Genomic DNA, 13,566 nt, shown 5'->3' with positions numbered 1-13,566 from the left:
TTTTTAAGGTCTCATCCTATGTTTCTCGAAACCTCTACCCTCTCACTGTAGGACTTTGGATATCAAGAGGGCTAATATCAAGCATTAGTGCCCCAAATGTGGAATGTGTGTGGGTGTACATGTGTGTACCTGTATATCCACGCAGTATACATCTCTCTTTGTGTGAGTGTAAGGTCTGGGGTTCCACTGAGGATGAGGGGGCATGTTTATGTTTCTAGATTACCTCTCTGTGTCCACACTGCCTGCATATTTATAGAATGGAGTGAGGCTGAGGGATGGGGTAGGGTGGGGTAAAGTAATATTCCCAACAGAAGCCATGTCTTCCCATAGACACAGAATTTCTGATGACGGAACTCTCATGGGAATGGTACATCCCACTGTTGGAAGTCTCTCTTCCTTTGGGAAAAGAATTGTTGCCTTTATGGTCCTTCTGAATTCTGCATAAAGATCTCTGAGAACGCTGAGTGTGCTAGAAAGCTACTTTTGTCTCTTTGCTTCCCATACAGAGAAATTTGCTACTAGACGTCTCAAAAATAATTGTTATTTCTTATTATTTAATATCATATACATCAAGACATCATTTTAATTAGACTTCAAATATGAAGTGTTATAGCACAAACCTTAAGCCTAACACAAAGTACATCAGTGCATTTCCTGTTGCCAACATCATGGTCTCAGAACACTTCCTTCCCTTCTCTTATCTGACACTCTTTGTTCACAAAGGCCACCCTCAACTCCCTCGGACAGCCTCCTGACATGCCTCTGCCTTTTCATCCTACAAGATTCAGCTCATAAGCCTTTTCCAGAAACCGGAATCTCTCTTCATCCTGATTATCCCAACACGTCTTCTCTCTCCTTTGTCTCTTATACAGATGGTTCCTGTATCTTGGCTGTCAACAACAGTGAGATCTTCTTATGGGACTTGATCTTCCCATAAACATCTCTAGTACTCCTTATACTCTTTATCATACATTAATTCCGATTTTGTCTTATGCTGTGTCCTCTCACATTATGGTCTCCCACTCTAATATAACCATTGGATTGTTATTCACTCCACCAAACTGCTCTTTAAAATTAATAACAGTAAAGTAACTTTATACAAAGAACCCTGTTTGTCTGTTTGTTTGAAACAGTGTCTCCCTCTGGCACCTAGGCTGGAGAGCAGTGGTGTGACCACAGCTCAGTGCAGTCACTACCTCCTGGACTCAAGCAATCCTCCCACTTCAGCCTTCCAAGTAGCCGAGACTACAGTTGCACACCACTGTGCCCAGCTAATTTTTTTTTTTTTTTTTTTTGGTAGAGACAGAGTTTTGTCAGATTGCCCAGGCTGGTCTCAAACTCCTGGGCTCAAGCAAGCCACCTGCCTCAGTCTCCCAAAGTGCTGAGATTATAGATGTGAGCCACTATGCCAACCCATTTTTGTTTCTACTGAAACAGGTTATAAGAGTTCTGCATTAGAAGATATAACCCCAAACCTCTGGTAACCATGACTGGGGAGAAGATGCCAGGAGGAGAAACGGGAATGACTACTAATGGTTGTGGAGTTTTTGTATTAGGCAATGAAAATGTCCTAAAATTGTGGTGGTGGTTGCACAGCTCTGTGAATATACTAGAAACCACTGGATTTTACATTTTAGGTGAGTAAACTGTATGTGTGAATTAATCTCAATAAAGCTGTTTTAGAGGAAAGATATAACAATAACTGTAACCCAAATCTACTGACTATGAAGTGTCAGGTACCACAGGTTGAACATCCCTAATCCAAAAATCCAAAATGCTTCAAAATTTAGAATGTTTTAGGCACTGACATGATGCCATCAGTGAATCATTCTACACCTAACGATATGTGATGGGTCACAGTCAAAACACAATCAAAACTCTAAAGAAAAGAAAAATATTTAAGGTGATGAATAATCTCAAGTATACTAATTTCCTATTTACTAATCATATAAATGTATTAAATTATTATATATACCCTGAAAATGTGTGCCTTTTATGAATTGATAAAAAATAAATTTCTAGATACAAAAAACTGTTTCATGCACAAAATTATTAAAGATATTGTTTAAAATTACTTTCAGGCTATGTGATAAGGTGTATATGAAACATAAATTAATCCTGTGGTATACTTGGGTCCCAGCTCCAATATATCTCATTATATATATACGTAAATATTCTAATATCCAAAAATATCTAAAATTTGAAACCCTACTGGTTCCAAGCATTTTGGATAAAGTATACCCAACCTGTACATGAAAGGCTTTGCAAACACGAACCTGTCAATCTCTCCATGCATTAGAGTTCAGATTATCCTCATTTTACAGATGAGAAAACTGAAGTTCAGATTTGGCTGATCTCTTGCCTAAGGTCATTCCCCTAGAGAATCTTAGATGTGGACTCCAAGTCAGTCTGTCTAACTACAGGGTCTGTACCCTTAAGCCTGTGGCTGTACTGTCTCTTCGAACTTGTCTCTCATCCTAGAGTGTCCTGAGAGAAATATCATATCAGAATGTTCTACTCAAAGAAATTGTATTTTATTCATTTATCAGTACATTTACTCTAGTCATTCAATAAATATTTTCTGAGCATCTACTACATATCATATGATCTTCCAGGCACTTGAGGATATAATACATAAAATATCTAAGCAACTATGTTTTTTTTGAGAGTTAGAATGTGCTAGGTGCTGGGAATTCTAATTTCTTTGGTGATTTAAAGTAAAAAACACAACCAGGCCCACTGGCTCATGCCTGTAATCCCAGCAGTTTGGGAGGCTGAGGCGGGTGAATCACAAGGTCGGAGTTCAAGACCAGCCTGACCACCATGGTGAAACCGTCTCTGCTAAGAATACAAAAATTAGCTGGTGTGGTGGCACGCGCCTGTAATCCCAGCTACTCAGGAGGCTGAGGCAGAAGAATTACTTGAACCAGGGAGGCAGAGGTTGCAGTGAGCTGAGATCATGCCACTGCACTCCAGCCTGGGTGACAGAGCGAGACTACATCTTAAACAAACAAACAAAAAAACACAGACATCTCCCTTGTTTTTTAGGTTTACTTTCTGGATGATTCTGTCCTGTTCTTATGGGATCAGTCTTCCCATAAACATCTTTAGTACTCCCTATACTCTTTATCATAAATTAATTCATAGGAGCTTATATATTTGTGTAAGAAAACACTTCATAAACTCCCTGCAGAAGCTAAGTTGAGAAGACCCCAGTGCAAGAGTTTTTGCTTATTTCTGCCTTTAATGCTGACTAAAAGATGAATACTACCACCCTCTGAGTCTCAGACTTAAATTACAAATCCTAATTGCCAAAGTTTGAAAAAAACATTAAAAATATGAAACAACAACTGTGGCAAGAAAGAGAACATATTCATGACCACAATTTCTTTGGGCTTTCTGATGGGATATTTTTCTCTTCTCAAGAGCGGATACCAGGCAGGAGAAACATGAGGCCAGGGGTGCCTTCACAATCAGGGAACGCATTGGCCAGGAAAAACTCCTTCTCCGTTGCCCTAACCAAAAAGCACCCTCCTCCTCAAACAGCACTCTCCTCCTTAAGAGACAGTAGCCTGAAATCACAGTACGTTCCTTTATTTATTTATTTTTTGAGAAGGAGTCTCACTCCGTCGTCCAGGCTGGAGTGAAGTAGCACCATCTCGGCTCACTGCAACCTCTGCCTCTTAGCTTCAAGTGATTCTCTTGCCTCAGCCTCCCGAGTAGCTGGGACTACAGGCATGTGCCACCATGCCAGCTAATTTTTGTATTTTTAGTAGAGACAGGGTTTCGCCACGTTGGCCAGGCTGGTCTCAAACTCTTGACCTCAGGTGACACACCCGCCTCGGCCTCTTAAAGTGCTGGGATTACAAGTGTGAGCCACTGCACCCAGCCAATAGTACATTCAATATCCTGTAATAAATGTATCTTGAATGAGAGAGCATTTTTCTTCCCTACCTCCTATCCTAGATTGTAAGAAGCAGTCTTTCTCCAAGAAATCAAGGTGTATGTTATATTACCATGACCACTGAGTTTTCTCTTTAGATCGAGGGTACTCATAATGTACACAAGACACTGTGTGTAACAGAACATGCCCTGGTCACTGGCTGTCCTTCATGATACCCACCAGGGCTCACTCATGTAAATACACAGTCTTTTGCATTCTGAATTTGTCAGCCAGGTGGCTTCACTCCCAACACAACCCTTCCCACTCAGCTGCGGTGAACTGTCATTGTCTATTAAGCCAAAGTACTCTTCATCATCATTAACTAATATTTCCTTCCCAAAGGAGAGAAGGTATCATCCAAACCTGTCAGACTACCCCTCATCATCCACAACACACAAATATATCAGGCATCACTCTTCTCAGATACACTCAGCACATTTCCTTTGCTCTGGCCACTGTCAGACATATGGTCTTCTGTTCCCCAACTCACAAGATGCCACTGGAACATTCATTCTATTCAGGTATGATGGAGTTTTAGGACACTTGTTTCCAAGCTTTTCTTACACAAAAACATCCACCAGACAAGACCGTGAGCCATGTGTAAATACAACCTGAACTTATCTGTAACTCAGGACTTGGTACTAACGGTGCTGCATAGATAGATCTCAGGCAATCAAACTTCTGATTCTCTGTTTTACATTGACTTTTCCCCAGATTGTTTTCTTCTTCTGGTCTTCTGTTTTCCACTGGAATGCAAAGTCTAGCCCTGTTGACTCTGACCTTCTATGTTCTTCAATCTTCATGCTATTACTCCTCCAAACCAAATATAAGCCCAGATGCTGATCCTTCAGGGTAAATATGACCGTTTGTAGTTGAGAGTTTGCATACTCTAGCATTTAGGTCCTAACTCTGCCACCTACTATTTTTGGGGTCCTGCAAAAGTTGCTGTATTTTCTCTGCCTCCATTTACTTATATCTGAAGTGGAAGTGACAACAGTCCCTACATCATAAAGCTAATGTATGTATGCATTGAATGAGACAGTTATGAAAGGTTCTTTACACCATGCCTGGTACAAAGTGGCCCAAAAATCAGCCATTATTAATGATATCAACGAAAATCCATTTCTAGTATTTTTGCTCTGATGCCAACTTTCCTGGCTCTCATTTCTTGATTCTCTTGAATGGAGTCCAATTCACACTGATGGAAAATTCTGGTATTTCAATAACTAAATCACATAAGACTTTACCCCCAACACTTTGTCCCCAGCATTTCTCTCTCTCATTCCATGTATACACATAGTTCTAGGGTAGAGAACACAGAATCTGTAGCCAGAATCCAATATATGTGCAAACAAAATGCTCAATTTTAATGAGCACAGTGCTTCCTTCTGCATTTTTACAAAGATCCATCAGCAATGCACATGCCTGATACACAGACCCATCCACACGTTTATACATTATACAATTCACCTCGGCTAAAATAGCCTGAAGAACTCACAAATGCAGGAATAGCACATAATTGGCATGCAGAACCATACAAACAAAAAACAAAGGCCATCCTCCTCAGTCACCCCAAATGTGAGCAGACATGCACTCCATGTACCCTATCTCTGTAACCCCCACCCTGTGTGTTGCTCATCTTTGCTCCTTAGTAATTCATTGATGGATTTTCTTACTTTTCATTTATTTCTAAGCTCTCGTCATTCATTACAATTCTACTGGGAAATTCATGCTGGATGGCTTTCAGCTTCCTGCTAGCCAGAACAATCAAATTTAAGGGAACATTTGTGCCAGGCTCCGTGTCAGCCAATATTCTTTCTATCTAGGTAATCAGCAGATACGGCACTGCCGTTCTGATCACATCAATTTCTATTCAAGTTGCTGTGAACTGTCAGGCTAATAAAACAAAGACTCCTGTCTCCCAGCCCCAGGATGCAGAGCACCTTTACATAATACAGTCACACCACTGCTCAAAATGATGATAATAAGAGCCAGCAGTTTCCCTACAGATAGTGAACTGCAAGAGAGGCACAAAGGGGAAACGCAGGATTAACAAAGCAATGCATGGCATGTCCAGAGGTCGCCCCGTTTCCTCTTTTCATTCCATACCTGTTACAGTTGTCTGAATTCAGAAAAAGTCATGAAAATAGTTGCAAATAACAAGACACTGCAAAGTCATTTGTGTCTAAATATGTCATTTTTTTTTTCCATCATCAAGGGACCAATTAAAATGGTTTCTATTCCTGGCAGAAAACAAAATTTATCCAGAGAATCAATTCTATGTTGACTCAAAAAGAGGGAAGAGGATAATCAGGAAGGGGAAAATGGAACCTGAAAATCAGAATACGTTTCTGGGAGACCAAGGATAGAACGAGGCTCAGGGAAGAAAACTGGGTGATTAAGCTGGGGCAGCTGCTTTGACATCTTGCCAGTGGATGCTCTGAGCAAGAATCCTTCCATTTAGGCTGGTCACAGTGGCTCGTGCCTGTAATCCCAGCACTTTGGGGGATCAAGGCAGGTGGATTATGAGGTCAGAAGATTGAGACTATTCTGGACAACATGGTGAAACCCCGTCTCTTCCTTTTTCTTTTTATTTATTCATTTATTTTGAGACAGAGTCTCACTCTGTCGCCAGGCTGGAGTGCAGTGGTGCGATCTCGGCTCACTGCAACCTTCACCTCCCAAGTTCAAGCAATTCTCCTGCCTCAACCTCCCAAGTAGCTGGGACTACAGGCATGCGCCACCAAGCCCAGCTAATTTTTTGTATTTTTAGTAGAGGCGGGGTTTCACCATGTTGGCCAGAATGGTCTCAATCTCCTGACCTCATTATCCGCCCGCCTTGGCCTCCCAAAGTGCTGGGATTACAGGCGTGAGCCACCACACCTGGACAAAATCCTGTCTCTACTAAAAATACAAAATAAATTAGCTGGGTGTGGTGGCACGCGTCTGTAGTCCCAGCTACTTGAGAGGCTGAGGCAGGAGAATCGCTTGAACCCAGGAAGCAGAGGGTGCAGTGAGTGGAAAGCACGCCACTGCACTCCAGCCTGGCAACAGAGCAAGACTCCATCTCAAAAAAAAAAAAAGAGGAAAAAGGAATATTCCACTGTAAGTGCTGAATCAAGGCAAGAAAATACATGGCATTTCAACAAAACACACTTCAAGTTAAAATGTTTATAATCTATTTACAAATTAAAAAAGAAATGCAGTAATTTACACTTAAGAAGACAACTACTTGGTGTAAAGAATGTCATATGGCTGCGCTAATTGCAATATGGCAAGATGTAGAAATCCAAAATAATATAAATGTTTTGGGCATTTAAACGATGTGGGGAGCTTTTTATTTTATTTTATTTTTTATTGCATTTTAAGTTTGGGGGTACATGTGAAGAACATGCAAGATTGTTGCATAGGTGCATATGTGGCAGTGTGATTTGCTGCCTTCCTCCCCTTCACCTATATGTGGCATTTCTCCCCATGCTATCTCTCCCCAACTCCCCACCCCCCGCTGTCCCTCCCCTATTTCCCCCCAACAGACCCCATTGTGTAGTGCTCCATGTGGGGAGCTTTTAAGGCTATGATAGTAGAACACTGCAGTGGTGCCTGAACATAATGGAACATAATATTACTGATGCTTTCTATAGTTTGTTGAGCATTATTGTATTTTAGGCACTGTGCTCAGTATTTTAAGAGGATTAACTTATTTAATCCTCAGAAAAATCATATCTAGCAGGTATCATGTTTATCTCCATATTTTAAACAAGGAAAGTGTGGCTCAGAAATTAGGAAATTTAAAAATTAGCCAGGCATGGTGGTGCATGCCTGTAGTCCCAGTTACCTGGGAGGCTGAGGCAGGAGAATGGCTTGAACCCAAAAGGCAGAGGTTGCAGTGAGCCCAGATGGTGCCATTGCACTCCAGCCTGGGTGACAGAGCAAGACTCCATCTCAAAATAAATAAATAAAAGTTATTAGATTTGTCTCAAAAATACATACAAGTGGCATTGCTAGGAATTAAGGCAACCTAAATCCAAAGTCAGTACTCTAAATTAAATTTTATTCAACATGAAGTTGAAACTAAATCATCACAATATGTAAATTTCTTCTAGAATACAATTTGAGGCTGTAATATATGATATTGTATTGATCTGAAACATGGGCAGGAGAAGAAGTGGAAAAACTTATGAAAGTATACAATCTCACACCAGTTAGAATGGTGATCATTAAAAAATCTGGAGACAACAGATGCTGGAGAGGATGTGGAGAAATAGGAACACTTTTACACTGTTGGTGGGAGTGTAAATTAGTTCGACCATTGTGGAAGACAGTGTGGTGATTCCTCAAGGATCTAGAAACAGAAATACCATTTGACCCAGCAATCCCATTATTGGGTATATACCCAAGGGATTATAAATCATTCTACTTTAAAGACACATGCATATGTATGTTCATTGTGGCACTGTTTACAATAGAAAAGACTTGGAACCAACTCAAATGCCCATCAGTGATAGAATGGATAAAGAAAATGTGGCACATATACACCATGGAATACTATGCAGCCATAAAAAAGGATGAGTTCATGTCCTTTGCAGAGACATGGATGAGACTGGAAACCATCATTCTCAGCAAACTGACACAAGAACAGAACCAAACACCACATGTTCTCACTCATAAGTGGGTGTTGAACAATGAGAACACATGGACACAGGTAGGGGAACATCACATACCTGGGCCTGTTGTGGAGTTGGGGAGATAGGGGAAGGATAGCAGAGGGTGGGGAGATTGCGGAGGGATGACATTAGGAGAAGTACCTAATGTAGATGATGAAGGGATGGATGCAGCAAACCACCATGGCACGTGTATACCTATGTAACAATCCTGCATGATCTGCACATGTACCCAAGAACTTAAAATATAATATAAATAAATAAAAAGAAAGTATGAAAAAGTTTGCAGTGCCTTTTTCTAAATACATACACATAAACCATACCCTATCCTAGTCTGCCATAACTTCCATCACAAATACTTTGGCTCTAAATTTGGCATATAGTTTATTAATATGCTTTTATACATACAGAGAAGTTTAGATACTAGAAGAAAATCACTAAGAACCTCTGAAGGAGAAGGTAGATAGAACACATTAAAAAGAATTACAATGACAGGTTAAAATTTCTTAAGTGAAATTCGTTTCTTTCATGCTGGATATACCCTTACTTCTTATACAAACAACCTCTTGACTTACTGCACTTATTCTCAACTAAATGATAGCGTCATTATGGCTGCACATATTTAAATCCACTTTAGCTTTTTTCAGATAGAATATAGGTATACAGTTGCACTTCCCAAATTCTGAATGTTTTCAAATGGCTTATTATAACCTATTATAAATCCTTCATAGCGCATGATAAGACTGACGAATGGCTAAAATCCACCCCAAAGCAGCAGTTTTCTTTCTAGGTAACTGTGCCTTCAATGGCAATTAAAGCATTGGTATTTATCATGAAAGCTAACCAATCCAACATACATGATTTTCTTTTGATCTTCTTGGCCATTCTGAGAAACAAAGAGTCTGCTAAGCTCTGTTCTTTTTGTTGTAGTTGTTTGTTTTATTTTCCTAGATTAAGGAGAAAAACACCTGTTAATCTGATCTCATTCTCTGACCCTGTGAGATAAAGGCCATTACCCAAGGGAGCTTATTTAACCAGAAAGGTCTTCAAGTCCAAAAGGAGGGTCTTCTGACTGGATGCAGGAGACCCTATCACCTTCACTCTTTCTTCTGAGAGACAAGGGAGTGCCAGCCACCATCCCTTTACTCACTGCCCTGTCTGCCCTTCAGAACTATGTCCAAACCTCACATGCAGACCATTCTCATCAAACCCTGCAATTGACTGCCTCCCGAGACATTCTGCAAGTCTGCTAGGCCTTCATGTCCTGTGGAGTTTATCAAAAAAGAATCCCTCCCAGAGATGTTCAGTGGATTGCAAAATAACTGACAAAAATGTTCTGCAAATCTCCCCATACCCCAAGAGAAATGAGGCCACATAAGAAACAGTATGAAAATGAACAGGAAAACAGTCCAGGCCAGGCGTCCACCAGCCAGCTGGGCACTGCTGTGGCTTAGGACCACATATGCCTCGTGACATACCTCATAGAGGTCGATCATGACATTGCCCTCAGGGCCTCTGCTGCTCTGGACATTCTCCAAGGCCAGGGTGAAGTAGACACCACGTGTATCTGAGATGTAGAGGTTGTACGTGTCATTCTGGTTCCATTCTTGGACCGCTGCGAACACTTGATTCTCATCAGTGCTGATAACATGCATGTCCTGTGAAAAGACACAGGGTCATGAAGAGGGAGGAAGAGTTTTATACGTTAACCTGGCAGGCATCCAAAGAGTGTGGAATCAAATGAGGAATACCAGAATAAGCACGTTAATGGAAGATAGCTTCCTTTTGCACATGTGATAAATAATAATTAGTGAAGTGTTAATCACATATTTCCTTTGTCACTTGTGGGATTAGGCAATATGGTCATGAGAAAAGAGGATGGAGGTATGTTTGGGAGCTGTTTTAATTGCCTCATTACATAATTTGAAAAATTCTTTAATATGTATAATTTGGAGAATCAATTGTCCTGATATTTTTGCCAAGCACAAATATGATACTTGCTCAGAAGGCATATATGGGGCAGATACGAGGAAAAGCTGGAGGGACGGAGAGAAAACACACAAACCCTGCATCTCTCAGCGTGGCTCATGACCAGCAGCAAGGACATTACCTGTAAGCTTGTTAAACATGTAGAACCTTGGGCCTCACCTGGTGAATGGAAGTCTGCATTTTAATAAGATTGCTAAGTAATTATCACGCATATTAAAGTTTGAAAAGCACTGCCCTAAGGTTCAGCAACTCCCAGCCAGTCTCCTCTGCCCTCAGCCCTAAGAAAACATTCACCGGAGAAACCCAAAGTACTGATCTTCACGTTGTGTGTTCAAATACTTAGCTGCTCATCAAAACCTAAACAGAGGTTCTGCAGGAATCCTCCAGCGAAAAAGGGTAAAAGATAGTCTGCATAACTGAAATGTTTTCAGACCCAGGTGGTCCTGGAAGATAGAATTAAAGCAAAAGTAGCAAGGAGGCAGTGAGCACATGCTCCTGGGGTGGGAATTTCAAATTCTTTCCCACTCCATCCATAATTCTAGAGAAGTACATTGGAAGCTACCACAGACCAAAGCTTGCTGAGTCAGACCAAGGCCTGCTGTCCTCTTTAGGGGATGTCTGTTCACATGTTCTCGGCTGCATTTTACCCTCTGCTGAAGACAGTAGACCTAAAACAACTTCTAAAAACCAAAAATTAAAACTAAGTAACCAAAACAAACAAACAAAAACAAAGCTTGCATATAACCACAAAGGCAGAAGAGCAACGTAGAACGATTCTTGCTTTTGGCACAGCTTAGTACTCAAATCTTCCCACACGCACCATATTCTATTTTTGAAAAGCTTCAGGAGATCTGACAATCCTCCTAACAATTTCAGTGCGGGGAAATTCTACCTAACTGCTAACCTAAACTTCTCATGGTCACATATGCCCATACTCTCAATCAAGCAGCATTTCAGCTTGGACCCTGCTCTAGACATGTAGGAACAAGACTCCCTCCCCTCTTTACCCTTTATCACAGTAAACTCAAGATCCCAGAGGGAGATGTCCATATCCAAAGGGCTTCATATTTCTCACCTCTACTCAGGTTCCATATGACATATTTGAGTTTCATAACAATTTTTGTAGAAAGAACCACAAGTGGAGAGGCCAAAAAATGAATCCTGCTCATTAATTTAATGTGTGCTTCTATCCATTGAATGTCTGTTTACATTTCTTCTGATAATTACAGCTCTCTCTAGGTATTTGCAGGGGGACTGTTTCCACGGTTGCCCTCAGATACCAAACTCCAGAGAGGCTCAAGTTCCTTATATCAAGTGGTGTAATATCTGCATGTAACCTACACACATCCTCCTGTACACTTTAAATCATCTCTGGTTTACTTGTAATACCTAATACAATATAAAGACTATGTAAATAGTTGTATCAATCATTTATTTTGTATTACTTTTTATTATATTGTTATTAATTTTTTGAATATTTTCCATATAATACAGAACCTGAGAGACACAGGTCCAACTGCACAGATGTATGTTTTTTGAAAAACAGCCTCATCCTTCTCACATATATTTCTGTATTAAATCTAAACATTTTTCTACTTTATTCTACCAGCAGCACCAGAAATTATCTTTTAGAACTGGCATTCAGAATATTCCATTTCTCTGGCAACAGCAAATGAATAGGTAATGGGCATGTGACCCACATAAAGTCAATATGACATGTTTCTAGAATGACTGTGGAGTTATTAGGGAGAGACAAAATTAGTCTCTCACTATTGGTTTATAAGCAGTAAGAATAAAAAGGAAAACTCCAGATCTGCTGGAGACATATCTTGGAAGTAAAGGATGATGCCAACCCTGATGAAAATAGGGTCAGAGGCTCACGCTTGTAATCCTAGCACTTTGAGAGGCCAAGGCGGGTGGATCACCTGAGGTCAGGAGTTCAAGACCAGTCTGGCTAACGTGGTGAAACTCTGCCTCTACTAAAAATACAAAAATTAGCCAGGTGCGGTGGCAGGCACCTGTAATCCCGGCTACTTGGGAGGCTGAGACAGGAGAACTGCTTGAACCCAGGAGGCGGACGTTGCAGTGAGCCGAGATCATGCCATTGCACTCCAGCCTGGGTGAGAAGAGCAAAACTCCATCTCAAAAAAAAAAGAAAGAAAAAAGTAGATGGAGAGAGATGGCCCAATCCTGTAACATCTTTTGGTCCCTAAATTTGGACATTTCAGAAGCTGATCCCACCTGCAGACTTTTCAGTTAAAGAAGACAGTCTAGCCAAGTAGCTGAAGAATGGACTGGAGTAAAACTACTTGAGTTCAAATCTTGGCTCTGTAACTTAGCTGTGTTAATGAAACTCTGTGTCTCATAATTTCAACCTGCAAAACAGATAGTAGAATCCCCCATGGAGTGCTGAGGATGGAATTAGTTAATAAGTGTTAAGCTCTTCTAATAGTGCCTGGTACTTAGCATATGCTCTATATATGTTAGCTATCCTCAGTTACATGAGCCCCTGCATCCCCTTTGGTGATTAAGCCAGGTTGATTTGGCCTTTCTGTTTACTGCAAATATTCAAGTCCTAACTATATACGTGACAAGAAGTGGTTCACCCAAGTGTTTTTGTTGTTGTTGTTTAAATTAAAATTTTAAATTCTTTGAACTGGGAGAAGCTATACCCAAGTGTTTGGTTTCTTTCTAATGGAGAGACTTGTCTGTGGAAATTGGCCATAGAGCTGTTCCTGCATTGAAGACCAATCCTCCCATGGCTCTCCATCCTACAGGGAAAAGACCTAACTCTTTACCTTGGCATTGAGAAGCATCATACAACTATACCCAATTCATCCTCCCTTCCTTGTCAGTAAGAGGCATCATAATCCCTGAAGCCAAGTTAAAATATTTCAATAATAACCTGACCTCTGCATAGCTAATTCCCACTTCTGTGGTTTACAGTGAATTTCTGCATTGGTGAACCTCTGA

General features: G+C 40.7%; 1 protein-coding gene across 5 annotated transcripts in view; it reads right to left on the bottom strand.

Moving 5' to 3' along the window:
- The window catches only part of SORCS1 (sortilin related VPS10 domain containing receptor 1), a 591,753-nt gene that overhangs the window by 122,364 nt on the left and 455,823 nt on the right, over window positions 1-13,566 (bottom strand). For all 5 annotated transcript variants that reach the window (XM_012450170.3, XM_012450169.3, XM_012450171.3 and 2 more), the window contains exon 9: window positions 10,083-10,262. In XM_012450170.3, the coding sequence (XP_012305593.2) occupies window positions 10,083-10,262 (180 nt within the window). The remainder of the gene's footprint in view (window positions 1-10,082; window positions 10,263-13,566) is intronic.

This window comes from Aotus nancymaae, unplaced genomic scaffold, assembly GCF_030222135.1.
Source record: "Aotus nancymaae isolate 86718 unplaced genomic scaffold, 86718_ANA_hifiasm-v0.15.2.pri h1tg000010l, whole genome shotgun sequence".
Lineage (NCBI taxonomy): Eukaryota > Metazoa > Chordata > Mammalia > Primates > Aotidae > Aotus > Aotus nancymaae.
The sequence above is the reverse complement of the archived record's forward strand: the minus strand, read 5'-3'. Positions and strand labels throughout refer to the sequence as shown.